The following is a 21366-nucleotide window of genomic DNA, read 5'->3' as shown; positions in this document are numbered from 1 at the left end:
CTGTTGCCATCTCGGTCTTCTCTTCTCCAGACTAAACAAATGCCTTGTTTTCAATCTTCCCTCATAGGTCATGTTTTCTTGACCTTTAATCACTTTTGTTGCTCTTCTCTGGACTTTCTCTAATATGTCCATATCTTGGTCAACCTCAGACACAAGACCTTTGTTCTGCTTCAGCTTTGTGAGCACTCTCAGAAGGAGAAGAGATGGAGAGAATGCTTACCAGAACTGACCGGATCAGGGAAGAAGAAAATGTGATGAAACATGGTCTGTGGCCGGCCCTGGAGAAAAACCTGGTCAACTCAGGAGGTTTCCCTCAATATAAGTGTATTAGAACTCTAAGCTATTTGTTGGGCCTGTGAGATATTTATTCCCTCCATCCAAAACCAGGTGGTGGAAGTTCTCACAGACAACACTACAAGGAAGTGCAAGATTGTCTGAACCGTGACAGGAGGCTTCCTCCTTTGGAATCTGTGTATTCATCACAATGTTTCCCGGAAGGCTTTTCACCTTGCAGGAGTGAGAAATACACTCCTAGTAGACTCCTTTAGCTGGGTTTACACAAAGCATCACATGCAGTCAATCAGGAAAGACATTCTCCTCCAAGTTTTTTGCTGGTAGGGTACGCAGTAATAGACTTGTTCATGGCCGACCTCAACAACAAGTGCATGAGGTTTTTCTTCAGGGCTGGCCACAGATTGTGTTCCATCACAGATACTTTTCTTCTTCCCTGGTCCAGTCAGTTCCTATATGCGTTCCCTCCAGCTCTTTTTCTTCTGAGAGTGCTCATGAAGCTCAAGCAGAACAAATATTATTAATCAACATTGTACAGACATGGCCAAGACAATTTTGGTTCATGGATCTACATCACCTGTTGATCAGTTTATCGACAATTCTACCAATAAGTACTGAACTTCTGTCACAGAAGCAGGGCAGATCTCTTCATCCAAATCTCAAATCTCTCCACCTTACTGTGTGGATCATCTCTAGTTGAATACTCATAAGAAAAACTGCTTCTGAGAGATGTGGGCCATTTTGGTGAGCAGCAGAAAGGAATCCACTGGAGCCAAATACACAGTAGAAGTAGATTACAAAGTAGAAAATACAAAGTAGAAGAGATTTTTCTATTTGGGCACAACACTGCAGTACCCTCAGACTGAGGTTATGCATGTGGTGGGGTATCTCCTGCATCTGAAATCATCAGGCCCCTCAAATAATTCTGTGGGAGTTCATCTGCTTTTTACTTCGGCAATACACCTGCCAATAGACAGGTTTTCCATTTTCTCTCATCCTCTTGTTTCTTGATTTTTAAAAGGCCTAACCAACTCTTAACCTCCTGTGTCAGTTCCGGTACACAGCAGCAACATGGTCATTTGTACATACCTTTTCTACTCATTACGCCATCATACAAGGCTCTCATGACAATGCTAATTTGGTAAGTTGCTGCTACTGTTTCTGTTTAGATGATCAGAAGTCCCTTTACCTGTAAGGGAACTGCTGTTGAGTCACCTACCTGGAATGTATATGTGTCCAATCACTCGAAGGCATTTATTCACCTTGCAGTAACTGTTGTTCTTTGAGACGTATTGTGCACATAGATATTCCACAGCTCTCCTGCCTTCCCTGTTACTTGGGTCATGCTTACAGTAGTGTGAAGGAATGGAGAGGGAGACAGTGCACATGAGAACATGGTCACATGCATGGCCTTGTGGTACTGCTGTTAAAAGTCTTTGACTTGAGTGCACTGGGAGCATGTATACCTACTGTGGAATGTATGTGTGCACAACACATCTCAAAAAACAACAGTTACTGCAAGGTGACTAACCAATTTTTTTCCTTGCATCCAGCCTTCAATCCAACACAGTCCTTCTGCAGTTTTGACACCGTTACTGTTCTCATATCTGTCAAAGACTTCAATTACAGAATTAGCTGTGTCAGATCCATTTAGAACCTGCTCATATTCTTAGAAGCCAATTTATCAAATATGTGGTGTTTGTCTCCAGATATCATTTGTATAACAGCCATGGCATCTCTGATGTACACTGTGGTTTCCTTGTTGCACACTCTTAGCTCATGGTTCTTTTAGCTTGAGCTTCCAGCTGTTGCCCTAATTTAGCTTTATCTGTTCTTCTCATTGTTCCATCAACATGGTAGAAGGAGATAGGCACAGATCATTTTGGGTGACTAAGATCAGTTGCCTTTGAAATGTCTTCTCTGCATCTTGCTGAGGACAAGACTTTGGAAAAGAACTTTTGGACTGATAGCTGCTGCAGTTGTCCCTCCCTTGCCAGGCTTAAATTTGGTCCTCTACACACCATGTCAGCAAATCTTTTGGTGCTAGATTTCCTGACTGGGCTGCAAAAGCTATGTGTGCCATCGGAATCAAGAGCATTTGCCCCAGATCTCTCCATTTCTTCTTTGCTAACATGTGCGCTTTTCAGCAGAGACTCTTGGACATTCGATGTTACATGCAATTGAGTAGATATGTTGATAAGTACCTCTGGATGTGATTCACGGTCAAATGGATTTGTCATATTGTTGAAGACACGTGTTGGTAAGAGCTGTAACATGCTCTTCATCCCCCTTCAGTGCAGAGGCAAGGACTTATTAGTGGAGTTTGTCTTCACTACTTCTTGCTAGAATGCTTCTTTCTGTAATAGCGTTTCCACATTGTTAATATGAATGTGTGTATTGTCATCCATAACACTAATACTGACCTGTGCGTAAGTGTCACTGAATTAAAAAGTTATTTTCTAGACCATTTCAAAGGCTAGTACTGCATACATAGACAGTTACACATGAAAAGCTTCTACCAGGCAGACTAGATGCTACGCTGTATGTACAAAACCTTACAGATGACAAGGAATTAGGAATTCATGTAAATTTATATTGACCCATTATCCAGTACAAACTGTGGGCACAAAATCTACTGCTACTGGTGTACAGCCTTCTGTGTGCGACTGATCTGGTCAGCCAATTTCAATTGGAAATATATGAAACTATTATAATCACCTGTGAGATGCTTTGACAATTAAGAATATGCAGTGTGAACACATTTCATGTTAGTGTGTTGCAAAATATTGATATTTGCCATTTTGGTCACATGCTACATGTCTTCACCATTTCTTTTTAAAAAATACTTGTCTGTGCAAAACTAATAGAAAAATCTTTTAATACATTATCATTTGGTAGCTCTGACCAACAAGCACCACATTAAGGTGTTTAAATCAATCAGTAAAAATGTGGTCCTAGTCAGTTTGCAGTGTGTCTGGAACTGAGCAAAATGTGACACTTAACTGATTTTGGTTATCGTTGTTTCACCTTGGCTACAGGCTTATGACACCACTTGAGAGCTCCACAGCATCTAAACATACATAAAATATACTTTCAAATGATCTACGATGTGGGTGTGTGTAGGGTGGACCATTGCCACGTGCCTATATGCCCAGTGAGACAGATGGCTTGAAAAAGCCAGCTCCTGTGCTTTGTTTTCTCTCCAAGTTCTATGACCAGTGTTTTGCCTGCAGGTATAAGTTACCACCCAGCTCCTTCTATGCAAGAACATTTTTTTCATAAAGTAACAGCATTACTGTCACTGCTGGGTTGTAGGTGGTTAGACCTAGTAGTCAGAGCCAGAGTCCGCAAGACAGGAGTCAACTGTATCAGGATACCAGGAGATCAGTAGCAGGAGACAAACTGGAGGTCAGAACATGAATCAGATGCCAGAAATCACAGCTGGTCCAGATGCCAGGATATCAAATGTGGGATGCAGGAAGCACAAGGCACCCAGTCCAAAACAGGGTGGAACCCAGTTGTTCAGACAGTTTCCTGTTCATGCTGCTAGCTTAAGTAGATGAGCAGGCCAATCAGCTGATCCAGCACTCTGCCAGTTGGACTGTAGGGGTGGAGCCTCAAACTAGGCTGGGTTTCATGGTTCCCAGGTAGGTAAGCAAGCATCAGCAGGCTGCCAGATGGAGGGTTGGAGCATGACTGATCCTATAAACCTTACAGACCCAGGTTCGAGACCCATGGGCTATGACAATTACAAAAAAAACATATTAAAACAATAAAGAACATATGTGCATGCTAAATAGCTTACCGCAGGTTGCCCACTAAAACCAACCCAGGGTCTCAAGACGGTGCCAGTCTTTCAAATCCGATTGGATTTTCCCTTGGGGTTACAAATTAATCTACACCTGGGCAGATAAACTGATTCTTTGTACATCTTGGACCTTTGGTCTCTCGTCTCCAGAACAGGTAATCAACAGACCAGGACACTCCTGACAGTGCAGCTTCGAAGTCTGGGTTTTTGCATAACCAGAATTGGAAAATTTGCATTAATCTCTCCCCAGGAAATCCACTTAACACCTATTGTCCTAAAAGTCACTGCATGTCTGGCACATTTCCAATAGAGTTCTTTGAATTCCCAGGTCTGACATTCCTCACATCTCCCCCATAGAGAGGTTACATACAGTCCTAACCCACACTAATACATAAATTAAATACAAAAAGGTCTTCCAAGGTTATTGTAGGAAATTGCCATATCTGTGGACGTGGGTATTTTTGGAACAGTAACAATAGACGTGATGCTAGCTCACAATTAACAAGAGGCAGCTTTCTGTTTGCATCCTTACTAAGTATGGATCTTCTCTTGTCCACTTCGGAGTTAAATTAAATTTTCTGCCATGGATTTCAACTCTCCATAGAGCAGAATGAAGGCAAGACAATCTGAGTTTCATGTCTGTGAATATTTACTATTTTGGCTGTATAAGTGACTCCTGTCCAGAGCTTGAGGGGGAAGGAAGTGCCTATTCATCTGTGACATTTGGCAGAAGAAAAGAAATGGCTGTTAATTCCCAAAATGCACGTTGAGTGTGTAGGTTATCTCCATGCCAGTTAAAGATGAATCTCCACCCTGACTGAGACAGAACTTCCAGGGGGTGAAGTAAGATTTTTGTGGAGTAACTGAAGTAGGCAGAATCCACCTTGGGTTTCAGAGTCCATCGTTGTAGAACTAGCCATATCAGAAGACTACAAGGTGAATACCTCTGTCATCATTAGATATTGATTAAACATTGAGACTCTCTTCAAGTGGTGCTGCTTTTCTTTGAAGAAAAAATATTCATGTTGTCTAAATAAAATAGTGAACTGTCTTGTCTTCGTCTGTTACTTCAGCTTTTATATAAATCAGATCTTCAGTGGATGAGAGGCATTGGCTGGTCCCCAGCTGGCTCTCTGGATGATGAGAAGAATAAGAGAGCAACCCAGATCCTGAGTGACCATACCTATCGGCAACACCCAGACACGATCAAATTTACTAGCCTGCTTGATTCTCTACCAATGGTTCTGGCAAAGCACAATTCTGAAATTATGGATCAGGTGAGTTTTGTAAATTTGCAATTAGAATTAAAACAGTACAGTTTTTCTGGATGCTAAAGGTTTTTTTTTAAAGGAAAATAAAGACGTTTGCATTTCAAGACTACAGTCTTTTCATGGAATGTCAGGGATTTATTACCATTATAACTGAGTACTTTTACTTTGTATTTTGAGTTTCTAGCACATAGCTAAAGTATATTTTTAAAATATATTTAATAGTTGCTTCTGTTTAAGATCAGAAACATGGAAAAGTGGTTTAATGAGAGATTGGCTTTATGTATTTACATGTTATTTTATGTTGTTGCAAAATAATTAATGTAAAGAGCTAAACTGTATATTTTGTTTTCAAGTGGGGGTGCAGCTATATACATATTTATCATGATTGTGCAGACAACTGGCCAGTTATACCTAGCAAACATATTTATATAAATGTCAGGTGAATTGTTATGCAGTAAGTTTCAAAATTCAATAGAACTTTGCTAATTTGCATTTCTTTATCTTCACAAACCAGAGCTCCAGTCTCTCGGATCTAATGACAGTTTATAGTGAATTGCCATATTAAAAAGACTTAATTATATTTCCAAAATACCTAACAGGTTATTAGTCAGTAAATTATGAAGTATTAAATAATCAAAGCTGAACTCTCATTCTCAAATGGAAAAATGCATTTGGTAATGTGTAATGCTTGCTTTATTTACTGTGATTTAAACTAGATCAATCATCCTGGGAATCTTGTCTCATTGAAGTCAATGGCAAAATTCTCATTGATTTAAATGATGTCAAGTAGAATATCACTCAAAAATCTCACTAAAATCACTGAGTGGACTTGTGGAACAAGGTACCACTCAACATAAGTGAAGGTCTCCGTGACCGTTATTTGTTGATTAGTAAAATTCAGTAATTTGCCATGGGTCTTGAGGTCAGTGCAGAGGAAACTTCTGTTGTTATTTTAGTTTTAGTTACAGTTGTTCTGAACTGCCTGAAATTCTTAGGATTTGTGATCTTGATCACGCTTATTCAGTCAGAATTATATCTTACCCTATTAATGACTTAGGTCTTCATGATTTTGAACATCTTATTATATTTGTTGTTTGCTTTTCAGCGCTCATATACAGAAGCTTGGAATAAAGATAAAACTAGCATCCACGTGATGCCAGATACCCCTGCTATTTTACTGGCGCAGCAGAACAAATTGAATTACAGTGAAGTAGGTGATGCCTTGCTTAAAAATTAAAAGGCAGCATGTGAGAATATTTAGATGAAAAGAAGGTGCATTATTTCTGAAATGTAATGAATATTTTTTATTTTTTTAGAAACTGTACAGACTTGCAATGGAAGAGGACAAGAAGAAAGGCTATGACCTACGGGTAGATGCCATTCCAATCAGGGCAGCTAAAGCCTCCCGAGATATTGCAAGTGAGGTAAGTAAACTTGGACCCTTCTCCTCTCTGTTTCAGAGGTCTCAACATTTTAGTGAGCAGTTAAAGGCATGCTTCATGAACACAATCATGTATCCAGTAACACACTTTCCAAACAATAAAGAGGAGTGCAACTGGAATAAAAACTTCCCTACAGTTCCTGTAGGTCTGTCCTTACTTTACCTGTGGTGAGGTTCCACTCCCAGCATGTGTTGTCTATTTGAGGATCTCTGTTTGAGGGGTATGGCAAATGAAGTCATCTTTTCCAGTTTTGAGTCTAAGTACTATTTCTTATTTGATAATAATTTCTACTCAATGTTTTAAATGAATTAATCTCTTTGTTGCCGTGTAACCTGGCATTATTTGGAGGGCTGGGTGGCTCAGCGGATGCGGAGCTGGAGGGGACTGCTCTGATGCCTTTCCCTACAGGGGAGGGCACTGATGGTTAACCAGCTGTTTCTATCCATGCACCGGCACTGGTGCAGCAGCCTGAGCCCGCTCCCAGGTATCCTGATCCACCTGCAGAAGCTAATTCTGGAGTTCTTCTGGCCAGGGCTTCTTTGGGTCTCTGTGGAGGTTCTGAGTCTTTCCCTGGAGGAGGGCAGACAGGGTCTGCTCCGCCTCTATGGTCAGGTCCATGTCCTCCACCTCCAGGCACTGCAGAAACTCCTTCATGGAGCAGGTAGTTTGGTGTGGAGTGCGCTGGCGCACGTCTTTTCCTCTTGGCTCCAAGGGCTCTGTTACGACTTGCAGCTCTTTTACCTCCATCCAATGGGTCTTCCGTGAGACCTCTCCGAGCAGCTGGTCTTCTACCAGGACCTCCTGTGGACCTGGAAGCTGATCTCGGTGAGCAGGTCCATGGTGGCCTCTGAGGGAAAATATCTCCTCATGGAACCCCGATAGACAACCCGCAGCTCAGTGTGCAGGTGGCAGAGTCCCCCTTGGTATCCTGGAGGTTGGTTCTGGCAGTTGCCTCCTGGACTACAACTGGGGGACTGAGTGGAACCCCTGGCGCTTGGCCGGTGCATGGGGCTCTCCACCCTGCGTGTCCCCTGGTGCACTCTCCAAGAGGTGAGGGCAGCCTTACTGCCCTCCTGTCAGGCTTTCCTTGAGTGAGTCCTGCGGTAGGGTACTCCTTGCCCTCCTCTCACCCTCCGGACTTCACCATAGGGCCCCTGCCCTGCAAGGCCCCCGGCCACCCTCTCCACACCCTCCAAGCTAGCTGTGTGACCTGCCATCGGTCCGTTTCCCAACTGGGCCTAGGAAACAGCTATATCTGCTCGTGCTCCACCCCCTTCATTTCCTGACCATCGAGTCCCACCATGACACCAAGTGGCGGGACCTCCTACCTCCTCTGGAGGGTAAGGAGCCTAGCAGCTAGTCTGTATTCCATCCTGGTGCCACAGCCTGCCAGGGATTTTGATTGGCGACTCTTTCACAGATGATGATAAAGTCCTCCAGGGAATTGCTACAGGAGTATAGGATATTTTCTTTAAAAATCCCCCTGAAACTGATTGAACGTTTTTTGTTTTTTTTTTCCCTACAGTACAAATACAAAGCAGGGTATCGCAAACAGCTGGGCCACCATGTGGGAGCCCGCAACATCCAGGATGATCCGAAGATGGTGTGGTCTATGCATGTAGCCAAGATCCAGAGTGACAGGGAATACAAGAAAGATTTTGAGAAATGGAAGACGAAGTACAATACTCCTGTGGATATGTTAGGAATTGTGCTGGCCAAGAAATGTCAGGAACTGGTTAGTGAAGTTGATTATAGACATCCTCTGCACCAGTGGACATGTCTGCCAGACAAGAATGATATTGTACATGCCAGGAAATCTTACGATCTTCAGAGTGATGTAAGTCCTGTTTTTACCAGCTTTGTGAAAACTGAAGTGTTTTATTAAATATGTCTTTGCTGCCATGTCACATAACATATTTAAGGGCTGTATTTCTGGACTCTTTTATCCTGCAAGGACCTTTGCTGCTGCATACTAGATTGGTGGGTTGTTACAGTTTCAGGCCAATTGCACGTGTTTTCCCCCTCCATTAGGGTGACCAGATGACAAGAACAAAATATCGGGACACATCGGGGGGCAGCCACAGGCTCACCCCGCCCCCACACCAGGGCCAGCTCTAGGTTTTTTGCCGTCCCAAGCAAAAAAAAAAAAAAATCTGGAGTGCCGCCGAAGCAATATATTGGGACAAATGGCATCCCAACTGTACATCGGGCGGGGTGTGGGACAAACAACTAAATATCCGGACAGTCCCAATTGTATCAGGACGTCTGGTCACTCTACCCTCCATAGTCCAGCAAGGGGGCAGCCACTTTAGGCTCCCAGCCGTCACCTCCCTTGGACGGAAATCTGCATCTCAGTCTCTCCTGACCAGGCCTCTCTGCCTACACTGTAATATTAGGTATGTGGCAGACACCACCAACTTGGTTGACTTAAGTTATCATCTCTACCCCATGCACATCATACATCATTTGAAATACTTTTATGTTTACTTTAAGGTGAGGAATGATGTGGCATTGTTAAGTGGTGTTGTTACCATAGAAACTGGGATAAACAGTGACACCATCAACATGTTAAAATGAAATATTTTGAAATATTTGCATTTTTTTCTGTTATTATTTCAAGAAAATTGGATTTCTTTGTGACTTCAAATCATCACAGCAACAACCTAAATGGTAAAACAAAATGTAACAATAATTTTTTACAGGTGTAATTGAAATGTAGTAGCGCTAGAGACATTCCCACTCAACATCATTATTATCCTCTTGTTCATTAGTATGATCTCTGTTGAGAGCGTGTGGGTTACCATAGTTTCACTGCCTTGGCATGGACACAGTTCTGTGCAGGGAATTTTATTCTGATTACAGAGACCATTGAGTATTCAGTGAACACTATTGGCATGTGCACAAATAAGGTCTTCTAGAAGCTCAGATGCCACTGGATCCTTGAACAATATAGGAAGTAGTTGATCAGCCTCATTTTTCCATCCATGTTGCAATGGTGATCCAGTATCTGGTTTACCTATATGCAAAGGCATCCAAATCTGAGATTGACATGCTCTTCAAAACTTTCCTCCCATGGTGGAAGTCTGCTCAGTGACTTATCCTTTTTGATGGCTAGACTGAGGCGCAAACAGATCAGTTCTCTGTGGGTGTCCTTTTCTTTCTCATACCACACGGCTAACAACTTGCTTGCTGCAGAAATTGCGGCTTGTTCATCATTCTGTCTCAATCTGGTAAGATCTCTGAAACAGTAAGGTCCCTTTGTTTTGACGACGCTGAACATGGATGTTTCCCAATATCAAATGGCAGTGACAGAGAGTCCCAGATGCTTAATACAAGTGTAGCAGGTAGTTCGTTGCGGAAGTCAGGAACGAGTGTGTCACAGATTGCATGAACATATATGAAGCGACACTTGTCAGTTGTGCTGATAATGGAGCCTCTTTCAAGCCACATGTTATGTATTTGTTCCATTTTTGGAATGTACTGAACAGCAAGAACCAAAACATCTGTATCAGGTGACCTAATTACTACGGTTCCTTTGACACCAAGGTACCCAAAAGCCATATTGGTGCACACAGCATGCAGAAGCATCCTTGTGTCTGCTTCCTCTTGAGAACTGTATTAGCCTTGGGTTTCCTCAACACCTCTACTGATGATAGACTGTCTACTTCACCACTGGAAAAGCCTCAAGCAAAAAGGAGTGTTTGTGTTGGATGTGCTTCTAGACTCTCAGGTGTATTCCACAGAAGAATTTAAGTGATAGCTTGTTGGATGTTTCATTTAGAAAAAAATTCATGGAGGCACAGGATGTCCACCAATCATCTTATTCTCCTTCAGGTGACAGTGCACATATATATTCCAATCTAGTGCACTTGAGTCGGAGACTTTTGCCAGCAGTATCACTAGGCGTTGCATGAGCCCTTGTTCTCTTTGTGCTTTCAGATGAGGGCATACAAGGGGTGTGTTTACCGCCTCCTTTTCAATTCCTTCTCACCACCTATGGTGGGAGTTGGATCTCCCTGTAACTTTAGCTTCCGTCAGTCAGCTTTCAAATACTTTTCTATATATAGTTTTTATAATTATAGCGTACAGTGCAGTATAGTATAAAATAGTGTAGTTATTTTAGCTACAGTTTTATTAGTACCTGGAGGATTTACTGTGGAAAAAAAAAGCCCAGATTTTAAACAAATGTGCCACGTGCAGCACTGTTATTCCTGTCACAGATAGGTACAAGAGTTGTCTGATTTGTGTGGGTGAGTGATGTGTGAGGGACAAATGTCCTCTTTGTACCTCCTTTTCTCTCTGCACTAAGAAGCAGAGAGACTGTTGCCTTAATGATGCGACCTTTGCATGAGCAGAGTCCCAGTGGTGACCAAGGGCACCCTGGATCAACTTGGAGAGTTCCTTCAGCTTCTTCTGACTGCAGACGTAAGTCTGGGAGCAAACATCGTACTTCCCCTTCTCTGTGTGGATTGAAGCATTCTAAACATTCATACTCTAACTCTTGGTCTTCTCCCAGACAGTCATCTGGTAGGTCCTGTGGTACTGGTTTGAAGCCTCACAAATCAAAGTGCTTATTGATCATGTCAGAGGTAGCACTGTTGCCTTCAGCTCAATGGGGCTGTGAAGACTGGCGAATTCACCCATGCTGGGTCCTTCTCAGTGTGCTTCAGCTCCACTGGATCCTCTGGCACCATTGGCACTCATATAATCAACTGAGATGCCTTCTACACCTCAGGCTTTCCTAGCAGCAAGGGAACTTCTTTTTTTTTCTCTGCCTGACTCTCCTCTATTTCAGATAGTTTCAGTATCTCCTCAACTGATAATGACTACACATCTGACACCGACTACACAGTCGACTTCGCTGATGCACCTGGCACTGACATCTCGCCTGGAATTAATGATGCAACCAGCACTGACAATGCAACCAGAACTGATGATGGAGTCAGTTCTGCTGATGCATTTGGAACCAATGACACACACACTATTTATGCCAGCATCAGCTTTTTGACCACTCTAACCTATAGCTTCTACTGACCCTTGTGTGTCTTCCATAGCTAGACCACTGAGAACATCTGTGGGAACAGCTCCCCGTACCCTGTGTTGCCTTTTTCAGGCTCAGAAGAGGAAGAAGATGTCTCTCCCCTGAGATCCTGCAAATCTTTCTATAGATCTTTTCACTGCCAGATTGAAGGATATTAAATATTAGAACTATTTAATATTTACTATATTTTACTATTTAATATTTTTAATATTTACTGTTTTGGCTGTTTAAGTGACGTGTCCACAGCTTGAGGGGGTAGGAAGTACCTCTTCATCTGTGACATTTGGTGGAAGAAAAGAAATGGCTGTTAATTCTCAAAATGCAAAATAGATGAATCTCCACCCTTACTGAAACAGAACTTCCAGGGGGTGAAGTAAGATTTTTGTGGAGTAACTGAAGTAGGCAGAATCCACCTGGGGTTTCAGAGTCCATCACTGTAGAACTAGCCATATCAGAAGACTACAAGGTGAATACCTCTGTCATCATTAGATATTGATTAAACATTGAGACTCTCTTCAAGTGGTGCTGCTTTTCTTTGAAGAAAAAATATTCATGTTGTCTAAATAAAATAGTGAACTGTCTTGTCTTCATCTGTTACTTCAGCTTTTATATAAATCAGATCTTCAGTGGATGAGAGGCATTGGCTGGTCCCCAGCTGGCTCTCTGGATGATGAGAAGAATAAGAGAGCAACCCAGATCCTGAGTGACCATACCTATCGGCAACACCCAGACACGATCAAATTTACTAGCCTGCTTGATTCTCTACCAATGGTTCTGGCAAAGCACAATTCTGAAATTATGGATCAGGTGAGTTTTGTAAATTTGCAATTAGAATTAAAACAGTACAGTTTTTCTGGATGCTAAAGGTTTTTTTTAAAGGAAAATAAAGACGTTTGCATTTCAAGACTACAGTCTTTTCATGGAATGTCAGGGATTTATTACCATTATAACTGAGTACTTTTACTTTGTATTTTGAGTTTCTAGCACATAGCTAAAGTATATTTTTAAAATATATTTAATAGTTGCTTCTGTTTAAGATCAGAAACATGGAAAAGTGGTTTAATGAGAGATTGGCTTTATGTATTTACATGTTATTTTATGTTGTTGCAAAATAATTAATGTAAAGAGCTAAACTGTATATTTTGTTTTCAAGTGGGGGTGCAACTATATACATATTTATCATGATTGTGCAGACAACTGGCCAGTTATACCTAGCAAACATATTTATATAAATGTCAGGTGAATTGTTATGCAGTAAGTTTCAAAATTCAATAGAACTTTGCTAATTTGCATTTCTTTATCTTCACAAACCAGAGCTCCAGTCTCTCGGATCTAATGACAGTTTATAGTGAATTGCCATATTAAAAAGACTTAATTATATTTCCAAAATACCTAACAGGTTATTAGTCAGTAAATTATGAAGTATTAAATAATCAAAGCTGAACTCTCATTCTCAAATGGAAAAATGCATTTGGTAATGTGTAATGCTTGCTTTATTTACTGTGATTTAAACTAGATCAATCATCCTGGGAATCTTGTCTCATTGAAGTCAATGGCAAAATTCTCATTGATTTCAATGATGTCAAGTAGAATATCACTCAAAAATCTCACTAAAATCATTGTGTGGTCTTGTGTAGCAAGGTACTACTCATCATGAATGAGAGTATCAGTAGCTGACCTTTATTAATTAATGAGTAAAATCCTGTAATTTGCAGTGGGTCTCCAGGTCAGTGCGAACAAGAGAATTTCTGTTGTTTAAGTTTTAGTTACTTTTGTTCCAGCCTCCATGAAACTCTTAGGATTGCTGATCTGGATCATGCTTTATTCAGCCATAATTATATCTTACCATTTCAATGACTGCGGTCTTCATGATTCCAACTCCTATTATATTTGCTCTTTGCTTTTCAGCGTTCGTATACAGAAGCTTGGAATAAAGATAAAACTAGCATCCACGTGATGCCAGATACCCCTGCTATTTTACTGGCGCAGCAGAACAAATTGAATTACAGTGAGGTAGGTGATGCCTTGCTTAAAAATTAAAGGGCAGCTTGTAAGACAACTTAGATGAAAGGGAAATGCATTATTTCTGAAATGTAATGAATATTTTTTATTTTTTTAGAAACTGTACAGACTTGCAATGGAAGAGGACAAGAAGAAAGGCTATGACCTACGGGTAGATGCCATTCCAATCAGGGCAGCTAAAGCCTCCCGAGATATTGCAAGTGAGGTAAGTAAACTTGGACCCTTCTCCTCTCTGTTTCAGAGGTCTCAGCATTTTAGTGAGCAGTTAAGGGCATGCTTCATGAACACAATCATGTATCCAGTAACACACTTTCCAAACAATAAAGAGGAGTGCGACTGGAATAAAAACTTCCCTACAGTTCCTGTAGGTCTGTCCTTACTTTACCTGTGGTGAGGTTCCACTCCCAGCATGTGTTGTCTACTTGGGGATCTGTGTTTGATGGTTTGAGGTGTGTGACAAATGAAGTCATCTTGTCCACTTTTAATTCTAACTAATATCTCTTATTTTATAATTGCTACTCAATGGTTTTAGCTAAATAAATCTTTTTCTTGCAGTGTAACCTACCCGTGCTGCCTGTCAGTCCTTTCCCAGTAACATACCCACTTAATTGAAATTGGTATTGGAAAACAAATGTGTTTGGCCTTGTTAATTATTAGACTTCATGCAAGGGCATATATCCTCTTGGACTGGAATTTAGGTCAAATGCTAGCAGAAAATATCAGAGGTTTATGACCATAATTCAGTGGCTTATCCTCAGTCATAGGGAAAACTTTTTTTCTTGGATACTGTTAAACTAAGTTAATATTGTAATATGTTGAAGGTCTATTTTGATTCTTAGTAACCAAATTAGTATCAGTTCAACAATGTTTTCTATTACATTTGCTAGGCATATTTTTATTTTATCTGTTATATTTAATGATTTTCTTACTGTTTCTGCTAAATTGCCCTTAAAGCACTTTGTGTTTAAGACCGTTATAATCAGGTGGAGACTGTTAGCTGAGGAAATAACTGATGGGCCCTTCATAGAGAGAAACTGAGTTCTGACCTCAGGGGAGCCAGACCAAGGAATAAGAAATAGCTTGGCTACAATGAATCAGGCAGAGGAAGCTGTAGTTTTCCTCTTGAAACATTCCAGTGGCATATAGGCCACCAGACCTAGGCACAAAGACATCTTATTACTTACATGTTTAAGAAACTCTTGTGTCTAAACCTCTTTTTATGCGGAGAGCCCTATGAGTGCTTTAACACTCAGACTCCACAGTCTATGAACAGAACACTTCTTCACATAAAAGCCTCCACCGTCTCATGAAGAAGTCCTCCAGGGAGTTGCTATAGGATTATAGGTTGTTTTCTTAACAAATCCCCCTGAAACTAATTGGACTTTTTTTTTAACCTACAGTACAAATACAAAGCAGAGTATCGCAAACAGCTAGGCCACCATGTGGGAGCCCGCAATATCCAGGATGATCCAAAGATGGTGTGGTCTATGCATGTAGCCAAGATCCAGAGTGACAGGGAATACAAGAAAGATTTTGAGAAATGGAAGACCAAATATAATACTCCCATAGATATGCTGGGAATTGTACTTGCCAAGAAGTGTCAGGAACTGGTTAGTGAAGTTGATTATAGACATCCTCTGCACCAGTGGACATGTCTGCCAGACCAGAACGATGTTGTACATGCCAGGAAAACATATGATCTTCAGAGTGATGTAAGTCCTACTTTTATCAGCTTTGTGAAAAGTGAAGCATTTTATTAATTATGTTTTTTCATCCGATGTAAAAAATGTATTTAAAGTTCTCCATTTCCGAACTCTTTTTCCTGCAAGGACCTTTGCTGGAGCACACGGGATAGGTGGGTATTTTCAGAATGCTGCCAATGGAAGTGAATCATTCCACAGTTTAATTAGTTCACAGTTTGCAGCATGTAGCCTTCCTTTTGCATCCTAAGTACTGATCTCCTCTTGTGAACTTTGGAGTTAGATTTTCTGCAGTGGATTTGAACTCTCCCTCTCAGGAGGGAGAGGGTAAAAGCATCTGAGTTTCATGTTTGTAAATATACTGTTTTGTTTATATAAGTGACATGTCCAGAGCTTGAGGTCCTTCTTATCTCTGATATCTGAGAGAGGAAAAGCAATGGCTGTAATTACCAAAATTTACCTTGAGTGACTGGGTTGTCTCCATGCCAGTTTTAGATTAATCTCCATCCTGACTGGAACAGAACTTCCAATAGGTGGAGCAAGATTTTTGTGGAGTAGCGACTTGCCTGTGTGCAGTGTCTGACTTGTATATATGTTCTCTAGAGTTGCCTCTTTGTGCCTGCATGGTGGTAATAGTTCAGGTCCCTTTCATGCAAGGATCAAAGGGATGTATACTTACAAACAAAGGGGAAGATTATCAAAATCATCTAAGGCATTTAGGACTGCAACGACCATTGACGTTTGTGTTCCTAAATCTCTTACATGACTCTGCAAACCTCCTTTGAAATTATTTTGTCTCATGTTGACACATAAATAAATGTCTCAAGAAAAAAGAAAGCAGTGTAGGCAGAATTCAGAATCTGTCAGTGTTGAACTAGTCCTGTCAGAGGGCTGTGAGGTAACGACCTCTGTCATCATATGATATTGATTAAACAGTGAGAATCTCTTTAATTGGTGCTGCTTTGCATTGGAGAAAAAATGTTCATGTTGTCTAACTAAAATAATAAACTTTCTTGTCTTCCTCTTTAATTTCAGATTGTATATAAGTCAGATCTTCAGTGGTTGAAAGGCATTGGCTGGTCCCCAGCTGGTTCTTTGGAGGATGAGAAGAATAAGAGAGCAGCCACCATCCTGAGTGACCATACCTATCGGCAACTCCCAGACACGATCAAATTTAATAGCCTGCTTGATTCTCTACCAATGGTTCTGGCAAAGCACAATTCTGAAATTATGAACCAGGTGAGTTTTCTATTTATTTGCAACTAGAATTAAAATGATATAATTTTTCTTGATGCTAATGTTTTGGTTTTTAAGGAAAATAAAGAAGTTTGCATTATGATACTACAGCCTTTTCATTGAATGTCAAGGATTTATTTCCATTATAGTGGAATACTTTTGTTTTGTATTTTGAGTGTCTAGCACATAGCTCAAGTATATTTTAAAATATATATTTAATAATTGCTTATGTTTATACTCAGAAACATGAAAAAGATTTTACCAAGAGTTTGGTTGTATTTTTTTAGATTTTTTTTTAAGTTATAAAATAATTTCTCAGTGTAAAGAGCTAGGCTGTTTCTTTTTCAAGTATTTATCATGATTTATCATGATTGTGCAGAAAACTGGCCAGTTATACCTAAGAAAGATATTCATATATATCTCATGGGAATTGTTGCCCCAAAACATCTCATGATTGTATATCTCTTTGCTAATTAGCATTCCTTGATCTTCACAAAACATAGTATCCACACCCTTTACCTCTAATCCCTCTGATCTAATGGCAGAGGTTATAGTGAATTGCCATATTAGTAAGACTTGATTATACCTCCAAAATATCAAATCCATTATTTGCCAGCAAATTATGAAGTATTAAATAGTTGAAGCTGAACCATCATTGACAAAGATAATGGAAAAATTGCATTCGGTGATGTGCAAGACTTGCTGTATTTGCTCTGACTCAAACTAGATTAATCATGCGGGGCTATATCTTTGCCCCTCTGAAGCAACATTCCAATTGACTAGAGTAGAGCCAGAATTTCACCTGTCAAATGGTACGTCACTCAAAAATCCTACTGAAATCATTGTGTGGTCTTGTGTAGCAAGGTACTACTCATCATGAATGAGAGTATCAGTAGCTGACCTTTATTAATTAATGAGTAAAATCCTGTAATTTGCAGTGGGTCTCCAGGTCAGTGCGAACAAGAGAATTTCTGTTGTTTAAGTTTTAGTTACTTTTGTTCCAGCCTCCATGAAACTCTTAGGATTGCTGATCTGGATCATGCTTTATTCAGCCATAATTATATCTTACCATTTCAATGACTGCGGTCTTCATGATTCCAACTCCTATTATATTTGCTCTTTGCTTTTCAGCGTTCGTATACAGAAGCTTGGAATAAAGATAAAACTAGCATCCACGTGATGCCAGATACCCCTGCTATTTTACTGGCACAGCAGAACAAATTGAATTACAGTGAGGTAGGTGATGCCTTGCTTAAAAATTAAAGGGCAGCTTGTAAGACAACTTAGATGAAAGGGAAATGCATTATTTCTGAAATGTAATGAATATTTTTTATTTTTTTAGAAACTGTACAGACTTGCAATGGAAGAGGACAAGAAGAAAGGCTATGACCTACGGGTAGATGCCATTCCAATCAGGGCAGCTAAAGCCTCCCGAGATATTGCAAGTGAGGTAAGTAAACTCAGACCCTTCTCCTCACACTTTCAAAGGTCTCAAGTTCATAGTGAGCAGTTAAAGGCGTGCTCCATCAACACAATCAGGCAAAGCTCTTTCTGAAAAATAAATAGGAGTACGCCTGGAATAAAATCTTCTGTATAGTTCCTGTAGGCCTGTCCTTACTTTATCTGTGGCAGGATTACATTCCCAGTGTCTGTTGTCTATTTGAGGATCTCTGTTTGCTGGTTTGAGGGATGTGACAAATGAAGTTATCCTGTCCAGTTTTAATTCAAACTAATGTCTCTTATTTAATAATAACTGCTAGTAAATATTTTTAGGTGAATTAATCTTTCTGTTTAGGTGTTATCTACCAGCACTGCCTCGCTGATCTTTTCCTGGTAACATACTCATTCAATTGAAACTGGCATTTGAAAACAAATGTGTTTGGCCTCGTTAATGAGCAGATTTCATACAATGGAGTTAACCACTTTGGTCTGCATTTTAGGCTAAATGCTAGTTGAGACTTTTGAGATAGCTGTGACCACGAACAGTCGCTATCCACGGTCACAGGGAGAACTTATTCCTCTCAGAGCCTGTTAAGATAATCTTATATTGTAGTATGTTGAAAGTGAATGTATTGGGTTTCAGGCAAACGGTGTACGGGGTCCTGGCATAGTAACAATATTACTTACATATTTAAGGGACTCCTGTGTCTAAGCTTTTTCCTAAGTTCTAGGTGTCATATGAATGGTTTAGCACTCAGAAATAATACTTTATGAAGTGACACATGTTCACATAAAAGCGTCCAAACTCTCCACTAACCATGAAGACGCCGGAAAATTCCTATGGGATATTTTCTTAACAAGAAACCTGAAATTTGTTGAACTTTATTTTTTTGCCTACAGTACAAATACAAAGAAGGATATCGCAAGCAGCTAGGCCATCATGTGGGAGCCCGCACCATCCAGGATGATCCCAAGATGATGTGGTCTATGCATGTAGCCAAGATCCAGAGTGACAGGGAGTACAAGAAAGATTTTGAGAAATGGAAGACCAAGTATAATAGCCCAGTGGATATGCTGGGAGTTGTGCTGGCCAAGAAATGTCAGGAACTGGTCAGTGACATTGATTACAGACATCCTCTTCACCAGTGGACATGTCTGCCAGACCAGAATGATGTCATCCATGCTAGAAAGGCCTATGAGCTACAGAGTGATGTGAGTACTGAATATGAGAGCTCCTAGGTATATCAGTAAGGCTACGTTTTAGTCACAGGTATTTTTAGTAAAAGTCATGGACAGGTCAGGGACCATGAATTTTTGTTTACTGCCCATGACCTGTCCATGACTTTTACTAAAATACCGCTGACTAAAACTGGGGGTGGGAGACTCCGGGGGCACCACAGGTGCTGGGGAGGGGGGCGCAGACTGGGGAACTGCTGTGGGTGCTGGGGAGGGGGCATGGGTGCTTGGGGGTAGTCGTGGCCCTGGGGGGGGCACTGCAGTTACTGGGGAGGGGTTGCAGCCTGGGGAAGCACCGCGGATGCTGGGGAGGGGGCTGCAGGTGCTCAGGGAGTGAGTTGCAGCCTGGGGGTGGTGGGGAGGGGGGCACAGGTGCTGAGGGGTGGGGGGAGTCGCAGTCTGGTGGGGGGGATTGTGGGGGGTGGGGCTTGGACAGCCCCAGCTCCTTAGAGCTCCACATACTGCTTCTGCTCCACCCAAAACCCCGGTTCTGCAGCTCCCATTGGCTGGGAACCATGACCAATGGGAGCTGCGGGGACAGTGCCTGGCTGCCGGCAGAGGCAGCCTGTGGAGCTAGGGGAGCTGAGGGAGAAGACTCCACCTGCCCCAAGGTAAGCAGCGGCCCCAAGCCCTGAGCCCCTCCCCCCCAAACTCCTGCTGCTGGAGGGCCCTGCGACTGCCCCAGCAGCAGCCAGTGCAACTGACCCGGGGACTGCCCGAGCTGCTCAGGTGGCTCACGGGGCTGCTGCAGAAGTCACAGAGGTCACGGAAAGTCACAGAATCCATGACCTCTGTGGCAAACACAGAGCCTTATGTATCAGTGATCACAGTTGCATAGTAAATTATGCTTTCAGCATTATATCGTTCCCTTTTGGTGGGTGTAGAGGACCTGAAACCTCTGGAATGGTGGTTCAATAGTTCTATTGTGCAGTGAGACAGGCTAAAGAGAAGCTCTGAAAGGGAACGCCACACCTGGTCCCCATCACAAAGTGCTGTTCCATGATTATTTTCTCTGTGGCTGTATAAAGTCGGGGTCACTGCCAGTGGGTGTATGAATTATGCTGAATGATTGGATCTTTAAACCCACTTGAGGGGGGAATCAAAGTGAGCCATGCCCACAGTAGTATCTATGGAGTGGCTTCTTAATGAAACTTGTGGGAAGGTTTCGTCCTTCCAGCTCACCTAAGGCATCTGAGCTCACAGCTGTAAATTTGGATGTCTGAGTCAGGGTGTTCTTAGTGGAAGTCCCTCAACTCTGAAATTCATGGCTTTATTGATGCAAGACTCCAAGTGAAAAGCACATATTTTCGCTCAGCCTTTTCCTGACACATGGTAGGATGGAGGATACCCGAGGAAGATGGGGAGACAATATACGTCTAAGGTGAGGGGAAGGATCGTAACTGGCTGGCTAAGAGCCAGTGCAGAGAGGGAGGAGGGGTTTTTTTCAGTGCACAGGGCTTGAACAGTCCCTGCATGAGATGTACTGGGATGTTTAGCTGAATACGTTAACTAAATAGTTACCTTTGTATTTACGGTTAATAGAATTGCTACAAGTCAGATCTTCAATGGTTGAGAGGCATCGGTTGGGTCCCAGTTGGTTCCCTGGATGTTGAAAAAGCCAAGAAAGCTGGACAGATCCTTAGTGACAATATATATCGTCAGCCACCAGACAAATTAAAATTTACTAGTGTAACGGATTCTTTGGAAATGGTCTTGGCCAAGCATAATGCAGAAGCAATGAATAAGGTGAGTCCTAGCTTTCTGAGAAAGGTACTAGTGCTGCAAACCGTTAAAGATAACAAATTACATTTGTAATTATATGTATTAGACCCAAATTACATTACCAAATATGTATTAGACCCAGGCTATAATGATCAAT

The 21366-nt window shown here is 41.4% G+C and overlaps 1 protein-coding gene across 1 annotated transcript in view; it reads left to right on the top strand.

Annotated features, from left to right (window-relative positions):
• Positions 1-21366, top strand: part of NEB (nebulin) — a gene marked incomplete at its 5' end in the record, with an annotated part of 194582 nt that overhangs the window by 73537 nt on the left and 99679 nt on the right. Inside the window, 13 exon segments of the mRNA XM_084642730.1 lie at positions 5173-5376; positions 6476-6580; positions 6687-6794; positions 8338-8649; positions 12457-12660; positions 13762-13866; positions 13973-14080; positions 15276-15587; positions 16611-16814; positions 17943-18047; positions 18154-18261; positions 19152-19463; positions 21030-21233. Of these exon segments, the coding sequence (XP_084498856.1) occupies positions 5173-5376; positions 6476-6580; positions 6687-6794; positions 8338-8649; positions 12457-12660; positions 13762-13866; positions 13973-14080; positions 15276-15587; positions 16611-16814; positions 17943-18047; positions 18154-18261; positions 19152-19463; positions 21030-21233 (2391 nt within the window).

The sequence above is a fragment of the Lepidochelys olivacea genome (assembly GCF_965140295.1).
Source record: "Lepidochelys olivacea isolate rLepOli2 genome assembly, chromosome: 11".
NCBI classification, from domain to species: domain Eukaryota; kingdom Metazoa; phylum Chordata; order Testudines; family Cheloniidae; genus Lepidochelys; species Lepidochelys olivacea.
The sequence above is the reverse complement of the archived record's forward strand: the minus strand, read 5'-3'. Positions and strand labels throughout refer to the sequence as shown.